The sequence below is a fragment of the Helianthus annuus genome, chromosome 15, assembly GCF_002127325.2.
Source record: "Helianthus annuus cultivar XRQ/B chromosome 15, HanXRQr2.0-SUNRISE, whole genome shotgun sequence".
Taxonomy (NCBI): Eukaryota; Viridiplantae; Streptophyta; class Magnoliopsida; order Asterales; family Asteraceae; genus Helianthus; species Helianthus annuus.
In genome coordinates, this window is record NC_035447.2 from 86071490 (window position 1) to 86096725 (window position 25236).

General features: G+C 39.2%; 2 protein-coding genes across 2 annotated transcripts; both read left to right on the forward strand.

Moving 5' to 3' along the window:
• Positions 1-6915: 6915 nt before the first annotated feature.
• On the forward strand, positions 6916-7821 carry LOC110913844. Its single transcript, XM_022158662.1, has one exon. The coding sequence runs from the start codon at positions 6916-6918 to the stop codon at positions 7819-7821; it is 906 nt and encodes a 301-aa protein (XP_022014354.1).
• Positions 7822-12393: 4572 nt separating this feature from the next.
• On the forward strand, positions 12394-15593 carry LOC110911838 (protein REVEILLE 2). Its single transcript, XM_022156487.2, has 5 exons — positions 12394-12802; positions 13848-13922; positions 14013-14124; positions 14212-14273; positions 14353-15593. The coding sequence occupies exons 1-5, from the start codon at positions 12779-12781 to the stop codon at positions 15247-15249; spliced, it is 1170 nt and encodes a 389-aa protein (XP_022012179.1). The 5' UTR covers positions 12394-12778; the 3' UTR covers positions 15250-15593.
• The last annotated feature ends 9643 nt before the right edge of the window (positions 15594-25236 follow it).

A 25236-nucleotide genomic window follows, 5' to 3' on the forward strand; every position in this document is an offset into this window, starting at 1 on the left:
ACAGAAATGTTTACGAAAGGGGCACACTGCTATTCTGGCATTAGTTACAGATGCATTGACGAAAGAGAAGAGAATAGGGGATATTCCAGTTGTACGCGAATTTCCTCAGGTGTTTCCTGAAGATTTACCCGGTTTACCGCCTCATCACCAAGTCGAATTTCAGATCGAGCTCGCTCCAGGAGCAGCACCTATAGCTCGCGCACCGTATCGTTTAGCTCCAACTGAATTGGAAGAACTTTCAAAGCACCTACAAGAGCTCTTGGATAAGGGTTTCATTCGTCCAAGCTCTTCGCCTTGGGGAGCTCCAGTATTATTCGTGAAAAAGAAGGATGGCACTTTCAGGATGCGCCTCGATTACCGCGAACTAAACAAGGTTACACTGAAGAACCGTTATCCTCTTCCTCGTATTGACGACTTGTTCGACCAGTTGCAAGGGTCGAGCTACTACTCCAAGATTGATCTGAGGTCAGGGTATCATCAGCTGAGAGTCCGGGATGAGGACGTCTCCAAGACAGCATTCAGAACTCGCTACGGACACTACGAGTTTCTAGTCATGCCATTTGGGCTGACGAACGCGCCTGCAGTTTTCATGGATCTTATGAACAGGGTGTGCAAACCCTATCTTGACAAGTTCGTCATTGTCTTCATCGACGACATTCTGATCTACTCCAAGAGTCAGGAGGAACACGAGCACCACTTACGTCTTATCTTGGAACTTCTTCAAAAGGAACAACTGTACGCCAAGTTTTCAAAATGTGACTTCTGGCTTCGTGAAGTCCACTTCTTAGGCCATGTGGTGAACAGGGATGGGATTCATGTCGATCCGTCCAAGGTAGATTCGATCAGGAACTGGCCTGCACCGCGTACACCAACAGAAATACGCCGATTCTTGGGTTTGGCGGGGTATTACAGACGATTTATCAAAGACTTTTCGAAGATCGCACAGCCACTTACTATGCTGACACAGAAAGGTGTCACCTACCGTTGGGGCAACACTCAGGAAACTGCTTTCCAGCACTTAAAGGATAGGCTTTGCAGCGCGCCTATTCTCTCATTGCCAGAAGGCACAGCCGATTTTGTAGTATATTGTGACGCATCGATACAGGGGCTTGGTTGTGTATTGATGCAGCGGGATAAAGTTATTGCCTACGCTTCGCGGCAACTCAAAGTTCATGAACGGAACTACACGACGCACGATTTAGAGCTGGGAGCTGTTGTTTTCGCGCTCAAGATATGGCGACACTACCTGTACGGTACCAAGTGCACAATTTACACCGATCACAGGAGTCTCGAGCATATCTTCAAGCAGAAGGAATTGAATATGCGTCAGCGAAGATGGGTTGAACTTTTAAACGATTACGATTATTAAGTATCATCCAGGCAAAGCCAATGTTGTGGCAGACGCACTCAGTCGAAAGGATACTTTACCTAAGCGTGTACGAGCTTTGCAGCTCACTATTCAGTCTGATCTTCCTGCACAGATACGAAATGCTCAGGTGGAAGCATTGAAAACAGAAAACGTCAGGGCTGAAGCCTTACGCGGCTCCAGGCAACGATTAGAACAAAAGGAAGACGGCGCCTACTATGTAACAGGGCGTATTTGGGTACCACTATATGGCGGTTTACGAGAACTTGTGATGGATGAAGCTCATAAGTCTCGCTACTCGGTACATCCAGGTTCGGATAAAAGGTATCACGACATCAAAACTACATATTGGTGGCCTAGCATGAAGGCCCACATTGCAACTTACGTCGGCAAATGTTTGACTTGTGCGAGAGTCAAGACAGAGTACCAGAAACCCTCAGGCCTACTGCAACAACCCAGGATACCACAGTGGAAATGGGAAGAAATTTCCATGGATTTTGTCACTGGCCTGCCTAGATCCCAGCGCGGGAATGATACTATTTGGGTGATCGTAGATCGACTCACAAAGTCTGCTCATTTCTTGGCTATTAAGGAAACAGATAAGTTCTCTACCTTAGCAGACGTCTACTTGAAAGAAGTTGTTTCATGGCACGGAGTGCCAACCTCTATTATTTCGGATCGCGATGCACGATTCACTTCAGAGCTATGGCAAGCAATGCATAAAGCTTTTGGATCTCGATTAGATATGAGTACAGCTTATCACCCTCAGACGGATGGACAGTCTGAGCGCACGATCCAAACTCTAGAAGACATGCTTCGGGCATGTGTTATCGATTTCGGCATCAGCTGGGAAAAACACCTCCCGTTAGTGGAGTTTTCGTACAATAACAGTTACCACACCAGCATACAAGCCGCTCCATTCGAGGCATTGTACGGACGTAGATGCCGGTCACCTCTCTGTTGGGCAGAGGTGTGGGATAGTCGGATTACAGGTCCAGAAATGGTAGTTGACACTACTGAACGAATTGCACAGATACGACAACGCATGGCGGCAGCTCGTGATCGCCAGAAAAGCTACGCTGATAAACGCAGAAAACCGCTCGAATTCCAAGTTGGGGATGGAGTGCTACTCAAAGTCTCACCTTGGAAGGGTGTGGTTCGATTTGGTAAACGAGGCAAGCTCAATCCACGGTAAGTTGGACCGTTCGAGATCATTGAGAAAATAGGCAAAGTGGCCTACAAGCTAAACCTACCAGCTGAACTCGGTGCAGTTCACAATGTATTTCATGTGTCGAATCTGAAGAAGTGCCTGTCAGATGAGACCCTCGTAGTTCCTTTTAAGGAACTCACTATCGACGAGCGGTTGCAGTTCGTCGAGGAGCCAGTTGAAATCACGGACCGGGATGTTAAGGTCCTCAAAAACAAGAGAATCCCTCTTGTTCGAGTTCTTTGGAACTCCCGACGTGGCCCAGAGTACACCTGGGAACGCGAAGACCAAATGAAAGAAAAGTACCCCCAGTTATTCGGAACCAATGCAACCACTACTGAGACCGAAGCTACTACTGCGGAATTTCGGGACGAAATTCCAAATCAACGGGGGGATGATGTGACACCCCAGGAAAACCAGTAAACGATACAACTTACCTAGCTTCCTCAGTAACCGCATGCTAAATTTCGGGACGAAATTTCTTTTAAGTTGGGGATAATGTGACAACTCGAATTTCCAAGATTCCTATTTTGCATTTATTGCACGATCATGTATAGTTTAGCTGTTTAGTTGCACAAATAATTAGTTATGGAACTGTAACGTTTTGATACAATGAAATGTATTGTGTGATTATGCATGGTTATGTGTTAATTGTGATAAATTTGTTAAAAGCATAAACTTGGTGGTGAAACTGTTTGAGATGGTGTGCTATTGTAAAATATAATAATTAAGGGTGTGAAGAGTTATTAGTGAAACTTATATGGTACTTAACCCTAATCCTTCACTAAACCTCACACAAGAAACCAAAGCACGTACATTCACTTTCTCTGGCAATCATCATCACCATCATCATTGGCACAAGATAATCATCACTCTTGATTCCTCTTTCTTTAGAATCATTCAAGGTAACCGTTTACTGATTGTTTGATTGTATCAATTCTTGATTATTAGAACACTTGAAAACCTTAGCTTTCATATGATGGTTCTGTGCTTTGATTGATTCTGATTACTGATTGAATTCTGATGATTTAGAAATGAATTAGATTAGTGTGTAATCAATTGCCTGATGTTAAGATACAAGTCATGATAGAATGATTGATTGATAAGTGGTTTCTGTTCTGCAAATGTATGAGTTAGGGTTTCTTGATCGCATGAACGTAAGTGTAACTGTCCCAATGATTCTGTGTATTAGCTTTGGAAATCACGTGTGTTAAAGTTCGGAGTAAATAGTCAGAGTTTTGTGAATGAAAGTGATTGTTTGTCTGAGTTTTATGTTATCATACATTGTCCGAATTTTAAAGAGGTTAACAGGGATCCGACTTTTGTAAGTTAAACACTAAGTCCGACCTTTATGAGCATCACAAGATAATCTGACCTTTTGAGATGGGCTTGGTCCGAGTTTCTGGACCTAGAAGCCTTGTCCGAACTTTGTGAATTATATACATATGTGTACAATGGTCCGAATTTTAGACAAGTTAACATGTTGTCCGAGCTTTTAATTAACCCAAGCACGTCCGACTTTTAACCTATGATCATGTGGTCCGACCTTTACAAGGACCACAATGTCCGACCTTTATGTAATGCACAAGATGTCCGAGTTTCTCATAGTGTGGGAGGGGTGTCCGAGTTTTAAAAGGGCAGCCCCTAGTCCGAGTTTTTAGCAAGGCATTCCCCCACCCCTTAGTCCGAATTTGTGGTGAGAGTCCCTCTGGTCCGACCTTTGAGCATGTAGTCAGAGTTTTAAGCCCTTGACCCCTGTCCGACCTTTTTATGATACAAAAGGGATCCGAATTTTATTACATGGGTTGTGTTGATCAAGTTAGTTGATTCTGTACGTATGAATAAGTAAATAAGGGTCTGGATTATGGCAAACACCAGTAATTAAGCTTTCTGTATGCTTCTGTATATAATTGCATGCAACTGTTCATTTCTGCTTATAACTGTATGGTTTGATATATGATTGTATGATATTGAATGCAACTGTATGATCCTACATGTGTGAACATTCTATGTGACATCATCATGTACACAATAAGCACACAAAACACAGTTGCTTGATTACCAGTGACTCGCAAACCCTAATTGGATGCAAACACTTATATCGTATCATGTGCAATATATCCTAGGTCATGTGTAACGGACTTAGACGATTAATAAACCCTAGAAGCAATAACATACCGAGCAAACCAAGGTGAGTTCACACCCTTACTAAGGCATGGGAGTCCCAGGGTTTGGAAATGGGATTGAAGGAATAAGGTTGAATAGATTCATACTGATACTACCACTAGACTACCATACCGGCGTCCTCGGTTGTGCAGGACACATACGTAAACCTACGTATGCTTATACTACTTACTGTCCTCGGTTGTGCAGGACACACGCGTAAAGCTCACATATGCATATGCTACTTACTGTCCTCGGTTGTGTAGGACCCCTACGTAAAATCTACGTATACTTATACTTACTACTATCCTCGGTTGTGAAGGATACTCACGTAAAACCTACGTGTATTTATACTTACTACTATCCTCGGTTGTGAAGGATACTTACGTAAACCTACGTAAAGCTTGTACGTACTACTGTTCTCGGGATATGTAGAACACTTATGGTTACGAATAGTCTAGTGGTTATACAACATGGGAAGCCCCCACCAATAGAACGTACTATCGGCCCAGTAGAGCCACATATTACAAACGAACTTACTGTTACGCATTTACTTTCTGTGAACTCGCTCAACTAGTTGTTGATCCTCTGTTACATGCCTTGCAGGTCGTTAGATACATGGAGCTTGCACAGGGAGGAGCTGGTCGTTGTGGACTTGGGTCGTGATTGTTTGTTGAACACTTTATGACATTACATACTTATTTATATTGGGTTTTACTTACACGCTTCCGCTAAACAGTGATAACTTACTTATGTTTTGGAACACCTTTCATATGGATTTGGTTTGGTTTAATGACAATTACTTTTACTATATATATCGTTCTATATGATTGGTGGCTTGATCCTGGTTAGTCACGCTCCCAAGCGGTGATACTCCGCAGATGGATTTTGGGGGGTGTGACACGTTGTAAGTATCATAACCCCCGGTTACGTATTAGATACGCTGCCCGATTGATCTAGTGCTCCGTAACAGCTGTTGAGGCTCTGCCCGACGTAGTCGTTGGAGTTCTGTCTCGGGGAGGGTATAACTAATGTAAAATTTGGGTTATTATACTAACGTGTGTGCATTGTTTAATTAATAGATAATAACCAGGAAATCACAAAGGAAAACCCTAAAGTTGCAATGTGAGTAATCCTTCTTTTTGTAAACTGTTTTTACAAAACCTCAATTGTTTTAAATTATATTTAACAGTGATTGAGTATTTGTGATTCTACAATTATCGTCGGTTTGTTGGGGTTTTGTATACAAAATTTGTTACCACACTGTGAGTAGTAACATGACCACAAGTCGGGTTTACAGTATCGTGGGTGGTAATTAAAGTAGAAAAATAAACAAATGTAACTGCGAGATCACCCTCAATAACTGTAAACTGATAAAACCTGTCTTGATTAAATTGGGATTCACTCACCAGTATTTTCCACTGACAAAATGTTTCTAAACGCGTTTCAGATAACAAAATGTGAAAGCCAAATAGAAGCCAGCTGGACAGCACTGAAGGCTTGGAAAAGTGGCTATAAAAGTTACCAAAAATAAAGAAGATGTTTATTTCAATAAGATAGGATTTATTCCTATAAATCTGTTTGTAACAAAAAGTTGGGTTTTATCCCAATATATTTATTAATATAAAATGTGGTGTTTTACTCTGATAAATTATTTCCTAACCGCGGTCCTAATGAAATTTCCGCTGCCAAATAAATGATAAACACCGATACCACCATCTTTGAGTAGGCCGCGGCCGCCCGCCTCCTGAGGCAGGGGTCGGGGGTTGCGACACATATCTTATGCCCGATGGTTCACTTAGGCCAGGGAGCTATCCTGCTAGGTCCCCACTTCTACTTCCAAGAAGCCCAGAGTATACTGTTGAGCAGCTCCTCCAACAGGCATAAACGGTTACCCCGCCCCCACAGACGACCTTCGAAGAAGCCCTTCGATCATTACCCTTAGCCAGCAGAGCTGTAGCTGCAAGCTTATCGCCATTTTCGAGCCTCCAACAAGGTTTCCCCTTGCATGGTGCTCAATATCCTCAAATGGCGGCTCTCCTGGCCCATACTAAATTAGCAGCTTGCAGGAAGCTAGATGTGGCAAGCTGCCCAGGTTGGGCCACAAGCTCAAGCCTAACCAAACGTTCAAGCGGGTACCAGTACGAGTGGGGCAGGGGTAAATCTTGATATACCTTCCATGCCTTACAAACCAAGCTCATTATCCAGTTTCTCTGAAGATATAGCCAACTATGTCTTTCAAACAAAGATAAAGATGCCATCGAATGTTAAGACATACGACGGTCTAGAAGATCCCGAGGACCATCTCCGGGTCTTCACGGGAGCTGCTACTGTTGAGCGTTGGAATAACGCTGAATACTGTCATATGTTTATGCAAACCCTCATTGGGCCAGCTAGATTGTGGTTCTGTGGGCTCCCCACCAGAATCATAAAGTCCTTCGACGACCTGTATAAAAGCTTCTTAGCAAACTTCACCCCTCAAAAGAGATGTACCAGGGATGCCACCGTCATGCATCAGATCCAACAGAAAGACCATGAAGTCTTCCGGGCCTTCATAGAAAGGTTTAAAATGGAAGGTTTGATGTATAGTGGGGCAACTAAAAAGATGAGGGTGTCTTCCTTCATGAATGCTATAAAGCCCAAAAAGCTGCTTAGGAGGTTCCATGAAAACAACCCTAAAACGATGGAAGAAGCTTTCGAAAGGGCAGAATCGTTCTTGAAGGGTGGGGAAGCCTTGGAAAAACAAGCATCCAGAAAGAGAGAACAAGGAAGCTGGAGAGAGCCACCTCCCCCGAACAAGAGGTCGAGATTTCAACCCTTCGTAGATCGACGACCATTCAGGCCCTACGAAAGAAGAAGATTCGAAGATAGAAAAAGGTCTCCTCGGCCAAATAGAAATCAAGATAAAGACAAGCAGATCTTCATCCTCCTTACCAAAACACCCCAAGAAATCTTGTCAACAGAGGAAGTCAAGTACAACTTTCGACCTCCCCGACCTCTGTCCAAAGCTGCTAGCAAAAGAGATGCGAGTAAATTTTGTCCCTTCCATAACGACACAGGGCACCACACAAATGATTGCTATTAGTTGAAAAAGATGATAAAAGAAGTTGTCAAGTCAGGGGAGCTGGCTCACTTGGTGAAGGAAATAAAAGACAAGAAGGAGGGGAAGAAAGAAGTTAGCATAAACATGGTATGGTCGGAAAACAAACAAGAAGGGAAAAGGAGGACGACCATACCATGGAACCAACACTTCATTTGCTTTCCCCCTATGGATCCAAACGATAAGCAGGAGCACCCCATCATCGTGGAAGCTAAAATGGAAGGTATCTTCCTCGACAGGGTGTATATGGATCTAGGGGCCACTTCCAACATCATGTACCAAAGATGCTTATACCAACTCAAAAGTGAAACAAAAGCTCGTCTACAAGCCACTAATACGTACCTCAGAAACTTCACCTGGGAAAAGGTACAACCCTTAGGGAAGATAACACTCAACTTATGTTTTAGGGATGGGGACTTGTCAAGAACAAAGGAGCCTACTTTCATTTTCGTAAGTTCCCCTTCAAACTATAACCTGTTGACATATCTTTTGATAGATGTTGTCGTTTCTTCATGTTGGGCTTGCTCGATGAGGTCCATGAGAAATTGTAGGCGATTATCGCTTGAGAGTGGGGAATGTATACTCTAAGACCATCATCCATCTTGTAGTATAAAAATAAATGTCGAAGAATTTGTGTAAAAAAATTGGTATATAGAGGAAAAAAAGAGGTAGAATTATGTAAAAATTTGTGGTATATAGAGTTTTAATTTTGATTTTTTCTTTTAAATCCCAACGACTATAATGTCATTACACACCCACTCTCCAAATCTGTATGTATCACCCGATGTGCATACCTGAAACCCCTTACCCGAATCATTGATGACGTTGTTTCCGAGCGAATACGGGGTGCCCCAGGTGTAGGGTCGTTCAAACCGCTCGTCGCTCGCTCTCCGTTCGTTCGGAAATTGCTCAGAAAATGCTCGTTCGGTTTAACGCTCGGTTGTAGACGAGCCGCTCTGCTTGGTTCGGTTTGTAAATGAGCCAAGCATGAGCAAAGGTCCGCTTGGCTCGGTTGGGCTCGAATTATTATTTTTAATTAGTATATATATATATATACATATACACATATATATAGGGTGGGATTCTAGAGTGAACACTAGTGTATTTGTGAACTGAGTGAACAAATTCTGGTCATTGATTTACATCATCAAATCGTATAATACACCAGTGTATTTTCATCATCAAATCATGGCCATTGATTTATACTTGTGTTTTCACTTGTGTATTGATAATCAAGGGCTAGGATTAGTTGACTAGTGTTCACAATCAAGAGGGTTATTCACAAATGAACCTAACACACTGATGTGTGTAAAATGCAACATATAAACTACATCAAATGAGGCATAAAACTAACCCTTTTTTTAAGTACTAATGTTGGAAAAAGTGCATTTTTGTCTTCCTTTTGTATTTTCAGGATTAAATGAGCTCAAATTAACAAAAGAATCAAAAAGACAGCTAAATCTAACATAAATACAAGAAAGGGAACAAAAGTGGACTGCCCAACCCCTCGACAGCATCCTCCCAAGCAAAACAGAGAAAACAGAAGACTGAACACGCCCCGTGCTCAGCGAGCACGGGGCCGTGCCCAAGAAGCAGCAGAAAAGACAAACTTGTAGAAGCTTCTATTGCTCACCACGGGGCCGTGCCCAGTGAACACGGGGGCGTGCCCAAAGTACTGCAGGCGCATTAATTGTAATTGCGAATTACAATTAATGAGGAGAGATAGTGTCAGACGGGCACGGGGCCGTGCCCAGCGGACACAGGGCCGTGCCCAGGCTTCTGTTCAGCCTATAAATAGGAGTGCTTGGATCCATTGCAACTCATCCCTTGGCACACCACCTCTCTCACACTTCATCCACCACCCACCACCATCACAACACCATCATCCACCACCATCATCCATTGTCCATCATAGAGTGTGTGAGTCGTCTCGGGATCCAAGATTGATCGTAAGAGTTCTTGACAATCAAGGCCATGTTTGCCTAAGTCTCTTACATCACTTGGTGAAGACAAGTGTTTAGTATAATACTTTTTATTTTTAATCTTTTGCACTTCTTAATTAGTTTTGTATTAATGACTTTAATAACTAGTTTCTTATGTTGAATGTGATTCTTCCTTATCGTTTGTCCGTGGTGTCTTGGCATTATTTTACTGTCTATATAAAATAAAAGTTTTTCACCATTCATATCTCCATGGTCTATATGGAGGTATGTTGGCTACCTGGTCGGGGGTTAAGAGAACGGTTTGGTAAGGGTCTTGCCCTTGTTCAGCGTTTAGAGGTCCTGCAAGGGACCTGGGTCAAATTAGTAGGACCTTCTTCAATACCCAAATGTATTGGATGGCGGGGGTCCAAACTCTTTGATCCCCTCATAAGTTAACTACTATTAATACTATAACCCGGCTATTTAGGATTGTATCCCTGCTGACTCAGACTACTTAGTCGAGAGTAACGTCACCTCCAAAAGAGGGGCCTACCATAATTTGCATTAATAACTTAATTAATTATCTTTCAATAATCCGACCCTTTAGGATTGTATCCTTGCTGACTCAAACTACTGGGTTGAGGGTAACGTCGCCTTCAAAAGAGGGGCCTACTACAATAACTAAGATAATCTCTTAAACAAGTGCAAAAGTGCAAAAATAATCAAAGGTTATACTAACACACGAGTCGGATCCAAGTGATTCATCTTGTCTATCTGTTTTTATTTTTATTTTATTTTTCAGCATTTAGTTAGTTCTATTTTCTTAGTTAAAAAAAAATCTTTTTCTAACATTTTGATTTGATTAGACGTTGAGGATAAACCGGTACTAAAAGCTCTTGTGTCCTTGGACGACCTCGGTATCTTACCAACACTGTACTACGTTCACGATGGGTGCACTTGCCCATATGCGTGTTTAGTGTTAGTAAATATTGTGTTTTATAAATTTAAAACTTGGCTAAAGTGTAAAAAGGGCTTAAAATATATAAAAAAACATATACACACCAACGCACATCATACACAAATATAAATTATACATATATACACACACACACCTATATACATACACACATACATATATACTTAAATATAAATTAAATTTATTGTTTTATATACACCACTCTATTAGATTTTGGTCCACTATATACAAATTTACAACTATATCTATACGCACTAGCCCAATTATGCCAATAAAAAAATAATATTAAGGGCATGTTTGGCTAAGCTTTTTGAAACAACTTATTGACTTGTTGGCTTTTTTAAAAGTCATAAGCTCCAAAAAGATGTTTGGCAATGAGGATGTATATGAGGGGAAAAATGACTTTTCCAAAAAGTCACTCCATCCTGACTTTTCCAAAAAGTCAATAAGGAGTTTCATATGCTTAGCCAAACACCCCCTAAATCTAAAAGTTAAACCCTAAACCAATAAATGACAGTCTACTCATTGCCTCAATGTTTCATGTCGTTACCGTAAGTCGATCGTCTCCTGCTCTCGACGTCATTGTTCTTGCAATATGATCATCGCCTCGTCGGCCACAAAATTGTTATTCATAAGAATATTATTATACCATGAAATGTGCCTGTTTTTAAAGACACAAAAACTTGAGACCCAACATTGTTACTATCTCTCTTAGGAAATTTAAATCGGGCGACACGGTTGTCCGAATCGCTCGAACTTCGCTCGACGCTCGCTCGGAATATTTACTGCTCGGAAAATACTCGCTTGATTTGAGGCTCGGTTTTAAATGAGCCGCCCCGCTCGGTTCGGTTTGTAAACGAGCCAAACATAAGTAAAGGTTCGCTCGATTCAACTCGACTCGTCAACAACCCTACCCAGGTGACCATATATGTTAGAATAAAATCTTTATACATAATCATGTTTTCTTTTGTAAGAGAATCTATGTATATGAACTTTTTTTTTAACCGCAATCACTTTATATATATATATATATAAAGAGCCAGCCAGAGGCTGAAAACATACCGAAAAAAAGGCCCCAAAACAAACAAAAAGCCTAAATACAATCTAAAACATCAAGTCCAACCACTTGTATATGAACTAGCTTTATTTCAAGAAAAAAAATACTGAAAATATGATCCAAAAAGCAATACATTTAGATCTTTGTAAATCTTTGTAAAAACTCGTACAAACCACAAGAATCTTGACACGTATACCAACAACTTCTCGTGGGGGCCACACTTATCTCCTTAACACGCGCCAGTTTTTTTATTTCCCAAATTCACCACCCAAACATAAACGCGCCAGTTTTTTTATTTCCCAAATTCACCATCCAAACATAAAAAAAATAGAAAAAACATTTCTCAAACCACTTGTACATCCTGCATAAAAAATTGTACATTAATCCTTTAGTTATCCACTTCTGAGAAAACGCCGTCGTTTCAACAATATGACAATCGACCGCCACGTGTCCAGACCCTTCTTTCATTGTGAGCCACAAAAGTCCATTACTTCTAGATCGTTCCTAAAAAAAGAAAAATAAAAAAATATAAAAATATATCAGAAAAAGTATTAAATTATTATCCGACGTGGCACCTTCTTCATGTTCATATCTTTGATTTCAGTTTCAACACAAACAACACTCCTCTGTTCATCTCTTTCTCTCTCTCTCTAGAATCTTCTCTCTCTAGGTTTCCCGATCGTTTCACCGCAGATCGCCGTCGTCACCGGTCACTGAAAACCGTATTTTTTTCTACCGGTTCCGAACCCTAATTTTTCACATTTTTGCAGTTTATTGAAACATATAGGTGTTTTTGACGTTTTAGGGTTTCGTTTTCGGATCTGTAATATTGGTGGTTCGATTGAGGCGTGATTGAATAGAAAAGTTCGATTTGTTTCAAATTTTGATGATTTGTTTAGATCCAGGGATGGTGGTTTTATGAATTTGTTTGTTAATTCGTTTCGGTTGAGGTGTTTGTAAACGAAGCTGTGGAGATTGGTGAATTCTATGGTGTGTGAAAGCATGGCTGAGGTTTGTCTGAAATATATATATATATATTTTTAATTATTTGGATTTTTATATAGTTTAATTTATTATTATTTTTGGCTATTGATTTTAGTATGTTCTGTTGATAAATTAGTTAGATGAATAGTTATTAGAGAGTAATTAATTTACTATGCCACAAAAAAAAAAAAAAAAGAAAAGAAAAACAGAGTAGTTAATTGAATGAGGTTTAACTGAGAGTCTGAGACATAGGTTATGTAAAAAGTAAAAAAAAAAAAAAAAAAAAAAAAAAAAAAAAAAAAAAAAAAAAAAAACATAAAATTTGTGTAGATGTTATAATTTTGTATTGTTGGTAGGTGATTGGTAAAAGTCATACTTGGAAGGTTATGGATAATTTTGGTAATTTGATGATTCTTCAAATATGTGTGGTAATTAATTATGGTCATTAAGATTAATTGTTAGTTTAGTTTAATCCTGCAGTTAATTGGATTTTTATATAGTTTTTGCTCTTAATTTGGTTGTTTGGGATAAAATAGGGTTTTGTTTGTTAATAACCTATTTAGATGAATAGTAATTATATAATTATAAGAAGGTAATAAATTTATTATACTACAAGAAAACAGAGTAGTTATTGAATGAGGTTTGACTGAGGCAATAGTTATATAAAAATATTAAAATAAAAGAAACCTAAAATTTGTGTAGTGTATTCATGTATTCTTGTTTATTATTTCCTATTGCTGGTAGGTGATTGATTAAATTGATTCTTGAGGTTTGATGGATTATTTTGGTAGTTTGATGATTCTTCAAATATGGATTATTTTGCTAATCATTTATTGCCATTATGGTTGATTGTTAGTTTAGTTAGGGGATCATGATGAATTTATGGTATGAAATTGTGGTTCCCTTAGTTAGAATGATATCTTTGAGCTGAAAGTGTAGAGGAATGTACATCAGGGGTAGAAGGGGGATTTTGGGAGGGTTGATTTATGGTTGTAACTTGTAAGAAAGGGATGAACTTGATTTGAAACTACTCTTGTTTTGATCTTGATGTATTGTTTCTTGTTGAATGTAGGATCTTAGTGAAGGTTCTGTGTCGAATGCCATTAAGAGCAACCAATTTACCTCAGCTGACGCTTATGCCCCCAAGGTTTCTTTTCTCTCGCTGCTCTAAACAGGAATTATCGTATACAATTTTCTTGATTTGTGTTCTTATGTTGTTGCTTTTACTGTCAAATAGGTTAGAAAACCGTACACGATCACAAAACAAAGGGAAAAGTGGACTGAAGAAGAGCATAACAGATTTCTTGAAGCGTTAAAGCTACACGGCCGAGCTTGGCGTCGAATCGAAGGTATTTACAGTTCATCTTTAATCAACTGTTAGTTTTAGTAGGAATTCAAACATAGAAACTTGAAATCAAACACTACCTTATTTGCAGAACACGTTGGCACGAAAACTGCGGTTCAAATTAGAAGTCATGCCCAAAAGTTTTTCTCTAAGGTCTACTGCTGTTCTATACGTCCCTGAAAATTCCATTGGTGATATTTCGCTCATCTTTTTTATATTTTTAAATGTTTAGGTGGTTCGCGAGTCGACTAGTGGTGATGCAAGTGAGGTGAAACCTATTGAGATCCCACCTCCTAGACCGAAACGGAAGCCGATGCACCCTTACCCTCGTAAGCTTTCGGCTCCACTTAAAATGGGAGGTCAACACGAGAGGTCAACTTCACCAAATTCATCTGGGTCGGATCAAGAAAACCAGTCCCCAACTTCGGTTTTACCCACTGGTGGTTCAAGTATTTTTGGGCTTGGTGATTCGGGTTCACCAAACTCGGGTTCGTCTGCTGACGGTGTGAAACCTGATCTCTCACCGGAAGAAAATGAATCTTCGCCTCCAATGGTGAAGAAAGTTGAATCTTGTGGTGAAGAAAAAGAAAGTTCACCCGAAGTTGGATCCACACAAAGTTTGAAGCTTTTTGGGAAGACAGTTGTGGTAACCGATACCTACCCAAGTGACATGGTTGACCCACGTGAGGGCAATATCGTAACTTTGGTTCCACAGAACTTGATACCAGTTAGCCCTTTACCGTGTGGAGCACCTGTGTACTACATGCAGTTTCTTGATGAATGTTCCGGATCTTCCACTTCCATGGCACCTTGGTGGGGTCTACCTTACCCTGTGGCTCAACCGTGTAATCCGGTCAAACCCACAAAGCAAAGTGGTTCAGAAATGCAAATTGAGGGTTCATTAACGAGTTCAACCATGTGTGACCCTGAAAGTGGAGTGCACGAAAAGAAACCGTTTTTGCTGGTAGCAAGTGAAAGATCAGCGTTTACTAAGCAACATAGAAGCGAAAACAAGAAGAAAGACGCGTGTATAAAGGGGTTTGTACCATATAAGCGATGTATAGAGCAGAGGGAGTCTGATTCGGGTGACGAAGAAAGAGAAGAGCAAAGAGTAAGACTTTACTTGTAACCTTTTTGAGGGGCATTAGCCTCTTTGTTTGCTATACTTTAACATGGTATTGGGTGCATAGGGGATGAGAAGAACAAGTGTATAAAGGGAAGATATGCTACTTTTTTGGTTTCTGGTTTTCCCCTTTTTTTGTTACTTTTTGGTAATTAATCCATTTGTAACTGACTTCTATTTGTAGTTGTAGTTGTAGTTTTGATTATATGTTGTGTTCCAATACCAATAGTTTTGTACTCTGTTCCTTCTGGTCTAATGGTTTCTAGATTTTTGTATGATAGGTGAATGTATTGTATCACATGTGAGAACTGTGTATTCACAATGAATGTGCAGTCATATATTATTTTCAAGAGATGTAGTTCTTTAAATTCTAAATTATTAATTATTAATATTAATCAATCTTTTATATTTTATTTTTAATAAGAATTAAAAGTATTACAAAATATAAATAAGGAGTAAATGATGAACGATGAGTAAAACATATATTGAATGATGGAGATGGTGGCAATGTGACACTGATAGTAAATAGTAATGAACAGTGAGTGATAATCAATGAGTTTAACGGATGGGGATGACTTTATGTAATTAGCTGATACGTTTATCAGCTAAATGAAGAAGGGTCCTAATATTAATACATGCTAAAATCTTATTTACATGTATACGGGCCGTATACAGTTATACGGCCCGTATATAATAAAATAAAACTAACAAAGTCTGTGCCTTTAGACTTTGTCAGTTTTTTTTTCATTCCATACGGCCGTATAACTGTATACGGCCCGTATACACCATGTGTAAATAATTTGCCTGGTCGTATACAATGGATACGAGTAATTTATACGGGCCGTATACAGTTATACGGCCCGTATGAAAAGAAATTAGATTTTACCCAAAGTATTTAATGGATTTAAGGTGTCAATCACACGAGACATTTTACAGTCGTTAGGTGGTCAAAGCTTTCTAAAAGTAGAAAAAAATAAAACTTTAACAAGTATGACTGTAATAAAAAGGAAGGGTGAGGCATTTGATGAGAGTTGTAAGGAGAAGCGTTTTAATCACTTGTTTTCAACGGGGATGTAATGCAATGATTACACAGGGTGATATGAACCCAAACCAACTGCTTTGTCTTGAGTCGTCGGGAAAACTTTTCCTCAGGGGAGGGTGAGTAGTATGAGTCTGAGTCCATTATGGTTCGTGAATGTTTCAAGGTCTTAAGTGATGGACAATTGGTTAAAAGATGTAGAAGATTTTGTTGGTTTGTTTCCAAGTAGGGTTTAGAATGTTTGAAGTATTCTTGGTTCAATACCAACTCTTCTGAAAGACAAGAATACAACGTTCATGTATCACAAGGAATGACCGATCTAAGGCAGAGAACCTGATTTAGATACACAAATTCATCACCGGTTTCTACAGCACAAGCACATACACAGTTTGTTGGAAGAACCTTACACGTCTTCTGCTAGTTACTCTTTTCTTCGATTTCAACAAATCTTTCAAGGTCTTAAGTGATGGACAATTGGTTAAAAGATGTAGAAGAGTTTGTGTAGAGATCTTTACGTACAAATTTGCATCATCCTTACGGTTACAAATGAAGTATTAAAAGATGTTAGTTTCTTGACAATATGGTTTCTCGACAAATGAAGTATTATCTGTCATTGCTGCCTCTTCGGTTGGTAAAAGACAAAGGATGGTTTCTAATACAGGCTCTTTTAGAGAAGCGTTGGGATTCAAGGGTTTATGAGTAAAAGATGTTAGTTTCTTGACAATATGGTTTCTCGACAAATGAGGTATTATTTGTCCTTGCTGCCTCTTCGGTTGGTAAAAGACATAGGATGGTTTCTAATACAGGCTCTTTGTCAGTTGTGGTTGATTTATAGCAGGAGGTTATGAAACGAATATATGTTTATGCGAATTCACAACATCCTTGCTTTATTCTCTTTAATCTATTAGAACGATCCTTGTTTTGTCACGTACATGCGTTTAATTCCCAACATCATCTGTTCATCATTGTTCTTGAAGATGAAGATGAAGATGAAGAAACGGGGGTTTATTCTCATTAATCTATTAGAATGATCCTTGACTTGAATTTGTGGATTTCGGTTGGATCAGAAAAATTTAACAAGAGAATCAACTAAAAAAAATACAATTGATTACTCGGTCGAATAACCGGTCCGTTAAAGTTGAGCTTCCTGATGCAACTTTCACAGTGGTACCAATGTCCTACTACTACAATCCTTCCAACGCCTGATTCCGATACAACCCTCGATGTTGATGAGTGAAAGAGTTAACATTCTGATTCAGATTCAGGAAGCAGATGTTTATTAGTGTTTTGAGAAACTAACAAGGTAAACCTGAATTTTCAAAATTTTAGATAACTCGCCATTCTCTTGCATCTGTATACGTTGATTGTGGATTTAAGTTGCAAGAATTGTGTCTGTCGCATGGACTCGGACTCATACTACTAGCAGAAGAACCCGACACGTCTTCTGTGATGATTCGAAACATTCACGAACCACAATGGACTCAGACTCATACTACTAGCAGAAGAACCCGACATGTCTTCTGTGATGATTCGAAACATTCCAAATCACTAGCAGAAGAACTCGACACGTCTTCTGTGATGATTCGAAACATTCCGAATCACTGCCGTTTTTTCTCTTCCGGTTACCAGGCCTATCATCTCCGTCTACGTTTGGTTTCAGCTACTGGAGTGAAATATTTGTTAGATACTTACTTGAATTGTTAGTAATGCTAGATGTCATTTTGGCTGAACCACAACTTATTACCATTTTTTACCATGTGTATACGGGTCGTATACTGTTTATATGGCCGTATACGAATGGTAAAAAATGTTTTTACCGATCGTATACTATGTATACGATGATTGTATATGGGTCGTATATTGTTATACGGCCCGCATACTATGGGTAAAATGGTAAAAATTGGTTTATTCTCTTTAATCCATTAGAACGATCCTTGTCTTGAGAACCTGATTCTAATTTAAACAATGGAATTTGTGGATCAACAGAAATAACTGAAAATAACTCGCCTATCATCCCGACACGTCTTCTGTGATGATTCCAAACATTCCGAATCACTAGCAGAAGAACCCGACACGTCTTCTGTGATGATTCGAAACATTCCGAATCACTGCAGAAGAACCCGACACGTCTTCTGTGATGATTCGAAACATTCCGAATCACTGCCGTTTTTTCTCTTCCGGTTACCAGGCCTATCATCTCCGTCTACGTTTAGTTTCAGCTACTGGAGTGAAATATTTGTTGGAATTTGTGGATCAACTGAAATAACTGAATACAACCGGTCAAATCACACACTATATAAAGTGTAAAGTTATCGTGTGTTGTAGCTTGTAATAGATTAACTAGACCCCTCAAGTTTTCATTCATAACAACTAAGCGTCTGGAGAAGAGTATGTTGATATAGGAGAGTTGATGCAACACAAGTTCATCACCGGTTTCTACAACACAAGTTCATCACCGGTTTCTACAGCACAAGTTCATCACCGGTTTCTACAGCACAAGTTCATCACCGGTTTCTACAACACAAGTTCATCACTGGTTTCTACAGCACAAGTTCATCACCGGTTTCTACAGTACAAGCACATACACAAGCAGAAGAACATGACACGTCCGGTGATTGTTGATACATGGAAAAACAAGAACCATTCACCTCTTTCAACCTACCAAAACACCAAAATCCGTACCGGTGATTGTTTATCCATACTATTCTTCATAGCCATATTCCCACTCACAAGTTGTTGATACTGAGCTTCTTGATACATATCGTTCGTAAGAAACTTTTCGTGCACTGAACCTTCAGTTGTGTACTCTTCAATCTTCTTGAGTATTTTTCTAACTTTATGCTTGCATCCACCACAGTGAATATTAACTTTGAGTGAAAGAGTTTGGAAACCGGACGGTAAAAACGAAGTAACTGTTGGAATTTGTGGATTTCGGTTGGTTCAGAAACTTAACAAGAGAAGCAACTAAAAAAATACAATTGATTTCTCTTCATGTTACGGAGAATGTTCTAGAAATTGAAGGAAAAGGAAAAGATTTGTTGAAATCAAATTCAACAGAGATAACTGAATACAACCGGTCAAATCACACACTATATAAAGATTACAGAGGTTTTTACCATTTTTTACCATATGTATACGGGCCGTATACGGTTTATACGGCTGTATACTCTCGGTAAATTTTTTTTCTACTGATCGTATACAACGTATACGAACGATGTATACGGGTCGTATATTGTTATACGGCCCGTATACTATGGGTAAAAAATGGTAAAAATTGGTTTATTCTCTTTAATCTATTAGAAAGATCCTTGTTTTGAGAACCTGATTCTGATTTAAACAATGGAATTTGTGGATCAACAGAAATAACTGAAAATAACTCGCCATTCTCTTGCACCTGTGTCCGTCACATGATAGAAGACGTGTCGGGTTCTGCTAGAAGAGTATTCTGAAAAACAAGAATACAACGTTCATGTATCACAAGGAATGACCGATCTAAGGCAGAGAACCTGATTTAGATACACAAATTCATCACCGGTTTCTACAGCACAAGCACATACGCACAAAGTGACAGAATAAAGCAATGAAGATTAGCCAAACGAGGATGAAAGATACTCAAATCATCTGATCCCGTTGTTGCAAACTCCTTTAATGTGAGATTCTTCAAGTTTGCACATTTTGAGAAAATACCAATGTGTTTGTCAGCTTCGTCAACACACAAAGTGACAGAATGAAGCAATGAAGATTGAATATGCACTAGGGTTTTTTCTCTTCCGGTTACCAGGCCTATCATTTCCGTCTACGTTTGGTTTCCTCAACGAAGAACCATCAGCCATTATTTGCCCTTTTTCCTTTGGTTTCTGGTTGATTTTGAGGGTGAGGGTTTTGCATTGATTCCTGCGCTCAAATCATCTGCTTCCTGAATCTGAATCTGAAAGTTAACTAGACCCCTCAAGTTGTCATTCGTAACAAATAAGCATCTGGAGAAGAGTATGTTGATATAGGAGAGTTGAACCCGACACGTCTTCTGTGATGATTCGAAACATTCTGAATAACTAGCAGAACCCGATCCACTTACATTCGAATAACGCTGAGAATCCACAACGCTTATGGCCAGATTCTTTCCTTCAATCTTGGCAAAATCAATGTCTGCTTGTTTTATTATCACGAAAGTACTGAACAACTGAGATAGGCACAATAACAACAACAACTTTCCATAATTTGGAGACTGATCGGAATCGAATCAGTGATTTTACTGGAAGCCGTTTGATTATTTCCTCATGGATCTCGAAAGTACTGAACAACCGAGATAGGCACAATATACACAACGGTCTCTTTGCTTCGTCCACTAGAACTATTTGTGTATGCATTCTTTTGGTAGTTAACAACGCTAATTAGAAAAAAAAATCTGTAAAATTAATCATATCGCTTGCTATAACAGGATGGATGTGACACACACAGATAGATAAGCTGTCACAGTTGTCAAGATTGTTTGTCGGGTTTCCAATGCTCACACAGGGTGATAAGCAACGCTGATACGAACACATGTGTTTCGAAATAGGCTTTGTTCTTGGTTTAATGAAGTTACACGTAACATCTACTTATATTGAGATTTAAACAATGCCCGCCTCAACTGAGATAACGGACATCCATCAAGCTCAAAAAGAAAACTTGTGTTTCCCATAGTCACAAAAGATTGCGGTTTGTATTTCGCATAGCCACCGTTTCCATAGTAAAAACGGTTGCGGTTTGTATTTCGCATAGCCACTGTTTCCGTAGTAAAAAACAGTTGGGGTTTGTATTTCGCATAGCCACCGTTTCCGTAGTAAAAAACGGTTGGTTTTGCACATTCAATCTTCAATACTTCATTAAAATACCACTAGTAGAAGAACCCGCCACGTCTTCATGTTACGGAGAATGTTCTAGAAATTGAAGGAAAATGAAAAGATTTGTTGAAATCGAATTTGACAACTATGACAGCTTATTAAAAGTAGCAAATCACCTCCTGGTCAAATCACACACTATAAAGTTTAAAGTTACCGTGTGTTGTAGTTTGGAAAGATGACCGAATAGAGATCTGAATAACAAACTGTGGAGAACTTGTTTGTGTCGGGTTCTTCTGCTAGTTACTTGATCAATGGACTGATCGGTAACGTTACTCTACTTGTCCTCCGATTTAAGCGGCGTGTTCCGATCAACGTTGTTTAAAGGTGCTAGTTACTTGATCAACGGACTGATCGGTAACGTTACTCTACTTGTCCTCCGATTTAAGCGGCGTGTTCCGATCAACGTTGTTTAAAGGTGATGAAGAGTTTAAAAACCCTAGAATGATGGTTTAAGCGGCGTGTTCCGATCAACGTTGTTTAAAGGTGATGAAGAGTTTAGAAACCCTTGATTGATGGTGTTTTTACGGGAAAAAACGTGATAATTGAAAAACATCAATCTATACGGCTCGTATACATTTATACGGCCCGTATCCATTTGGTAAACATCATAAACCTCATAAATAAATCAATTGAGCCGTATACTTTTTATAAATCGTATACATTTGTATACGGCTCGTATAACTATATACGGGCCGTATATAATAAAATAAAAAAAAAACATTCTCTGCGCATTTTCCTATTCAAAAACATTCGATACGGGCCGTATATTTTGTATACGGCCCGTATACACTAGGGATGTGAAAATAAGATCTAGGGGGTGTGGGAATAAGGGGAGCCATGAAGAATTAGCGGAATATCCGCTAAATGGAGATTCAGTGTATAAGGTTACGTGGTGTGGTCATGACCCAAATGATTACCACCATCCTTCACGTCAGCGTCATGTCACCTTACCCTGATCCACTAACCTAATCCACCACCCATGTGGTGTGGACTATGACCCCCACTATCATCCACTATTCTCCCCCACCAATCAAAATTCCTTATGGTGTGGACCATAACCCCACCATCATCAACTATTCTCCCCCACCAATCAAAATTCCTTAATTAATTGAAAGAAGACTCATGGTTGCCATAGATTAAACCATGCGAACCACCATGGTTTACACAGAGAGATGGTGTAGCGATGGTTCCATAATCCTACGTGGTAATCCATAACCCAAAGTCACACACCACCATCCTCATACCCCATAGCCTAATGTTTTCATGCTACCTACATGCTTATATTATATGAACTAGTGGTATAAGACCCCCGCGCTACGGGGGCGGTAACTGGATCGTTTTTAGTGCATTCAATATAACAAATGATATAGAAAAAACACCAAAACGTAATCGATACATTAGTTTTTTTTTATTGAATTTTAGTCATATAGTAAAAAAAATTCACAATTAACTCAAGAACTCTCTTTATAAATTTAGATCTTAACCTACATCATTTACATATATTTATATAAGACTACTCAATGCAACAAACGATTCTAAGTTCCAATTATCTTAAATGTATATTGGGACCATACCGCTTCAGATCTTTTAGAGAGCGAACAGAAAAGGTGACGGTGGTTGTCGTTGGGCGGTGGTGGTTGGTGTGGTGGTGACAGCTTCGTAGGTGGTGAAGCCAGTGGCGGACCCAGGATTTTTTTTTGACGCGGTCCATTTTTCTCGGTGTTCAAAAGTTTCATAACAAAACGTTAAAATTTTCGGGTCGGTCCTCGTTCAGATCGGGTCATAGCGAGGTTTGAACTAGATTTAAAAAAAACACAAAGCTGCATGAACTAAGTTGCAAGGAATAAAATCACAACACGTTTAGAAGCTTTTTTTTATCTTTTAATTGTTTGCAGTGAAACCTTTTATGGCCCCTAGTTTTAAGTTTGCTACACAATTACCTGGTTTTAAGTTTGCTTTAGCCACAGTTCTTATTCACCTCCACCCAGGGCGGACTCACATAGAGTGGGTCGGGGTCCCCGTACACCAATGTTTTTTTTAAAAAAATTAGTAGATTCGGTATATAAAATTGTATAAGGATTCTATAAATACAATTAGGTGGGCACCATAGAAAGAAAAGGAAACTTGGTGTAGTGGTATGGTAAATCCCTCTCTTTACCAACAATAGGTCATGGGTTCAATCCTTATATAGGTTGTTTTTCCTGTTTTTTTTAAATCTAGTTCAAACCTTGCTATGACCCGACCCGAAAATTTTAACGTTTTGTTATGAAACTTTTGAACACCGAGAAAAATGGACCCCGTCGAAAAAAAATCATGGGTCCGCCACTGGCTCCACCACCTACGAAGCTGTCACCACCACCACACCAACCACCACTGCCCAACGACAACCACCGTTACCTTTTCTGTTCGCTCTCTAAAAAACTGAAGCGGTATGGTCCCAAATCAGTGTATACATGTCACGGGAACCACACCACCTTTCCAACATGGTGTCCACATCACATGAGCGCATCCAGAAGGTTCTGGAACCTTCTAGAAGAAATCGCATGGTGACAAGGAAGATGCTCCTGTAGACAAAAAGGACAACATGTGGCACCAATAGATGGACGCCAACTGCGATTACAAGATCCTTGGAGGATAGGCCGACAGCCGGTACCAGTAGGCGCCCGGCTGGAACGAATAACGCGCGCCACGTGACCTATAGGACTAACGACGTCAGAAGGAACAGAAAGGATATTCTCCCTGGTCGGACAGCTGGCGAGCACTGTAACACCCCAATCGCGTAACACGCGGCAGAAATATCGGGGAGTCACGTTACAAATTGCTCACAACAACTGGTACGAAATTGTTTCATTATTGTTATCATTGTTTTACAAACAAAGAGTACATGTAATTGTCTTTTGATTAAAGAAGTCTAAGGCCTGGATGCAGTCCTATGCGTTGCATGCTTGAATAATTGAAACCCTGAAACATATGTGAAAATGAGAGTAAGCAATGAAGCTGGAGAGTACATAGGTTTTATTCGCCAAATGAATGGCAAAAGTTTGATATTGCAATACTTTGACAACTACGAGAGTTGTCAATTGAAAATGAAATCTTGAAGCCAAAGAATGGCAAAAGGTTTAGTATTGCAATACGTTATCTTGATTGTGAAAACTTGTGACAAAGAGTTTTGTATATGGCAATATGATTATTACTAGGTAATTTTTATGCCATTGAAAATTGTACTTTGTAATCACATTGAAATCGTCATAAAACTTGTGAGTGTATTATTAGAAACCCAATCAAGGATTAATAATAACAATATTGAAATATGTCATAACTTGTGTGAGTATTACTAAAATCAAGTCAATGATTTATAATAATACTTTGGATATCCTTCTAAGAATCTAACATATGAAGATATGGAAGATTCTACAAGGATTTGGATACTTGAACATTGAATCAATTGAACACATAAATCCTAAAGTGATTTGGATAACGCTACAAGAGTAATACAATAAGAACACTTATATATAGGAAGTACCAGCAGCGTATCCACCGTGTTCTTATGGTATTACACTCGTTTCGTTATCTAAATCACAACTAACCACATAAACACATAATTCGTCAACTGGTCAATCAACTTGTAAACACGCATTAAAGTACACAATGAATCCAAGCAAGCACTTCAATTGTACTTTAAACATCCAATGAGTAGCTAACTATAAAGATAGATAGATACTACAAGGATTTGGTTTGGTTATCAATCGGTAGTATATCAAACTATACTTTGGTAAACAATGTCACATGAATAGCATATCAAACTATGCTTTGGTAAACAATACCATATCAAACTATGCTTTGGTAAACAATAGCATATCAAACTATGCTTTGGTAAACAATATCACATTGGTAGCATATTAAACTATGCTTTGGTAGTATATCAAAATATACTTTGGTTTGTGATTTGGTAGTATATCAAACTATACTTTGGTTTTAGTCACAAAAATCCTAAGTCCTAATGGTGATTCGGGATAACGCCACGAAGGGTAATACAATAAGCACACTTATATATAGGAAGTGCCAGCAGCG

What these genes read in the sequence shown, in the direction of transcription:
- LOC110913844 (XM_022158662.1), top strand. Translation starts at nt 6,916, where the DNA reads ATGCCTTACAAACCAAGCTCATTATCCAGTTTCTCTGAAGATATAGCC.
- LOC110911838 (XM_022156487.2), top strand. Translation starts at nt 12,779, where the DNA reads ATGGTGTGTGAAAGCATGGCTGAG. An exon ending in TGTGTGAAAGCATGGCTGAG is followed by an intron (nt 12,803 to 13,847) that starts GTTTGTCTGAAA and finishes TGTTGAATGTAG; the next exon opens with GATCTTAGTGAAGGTTCTGT. An exon ending in CCCAAAAGTTTTTCTCTAAG is followed by an intron (nt 14,274 to 14,352) that starts GTCTACTGCTGT and finishes TTAAATGTTTAG; the next exon opens with GTGGTTCGCGAGTCGACTAG.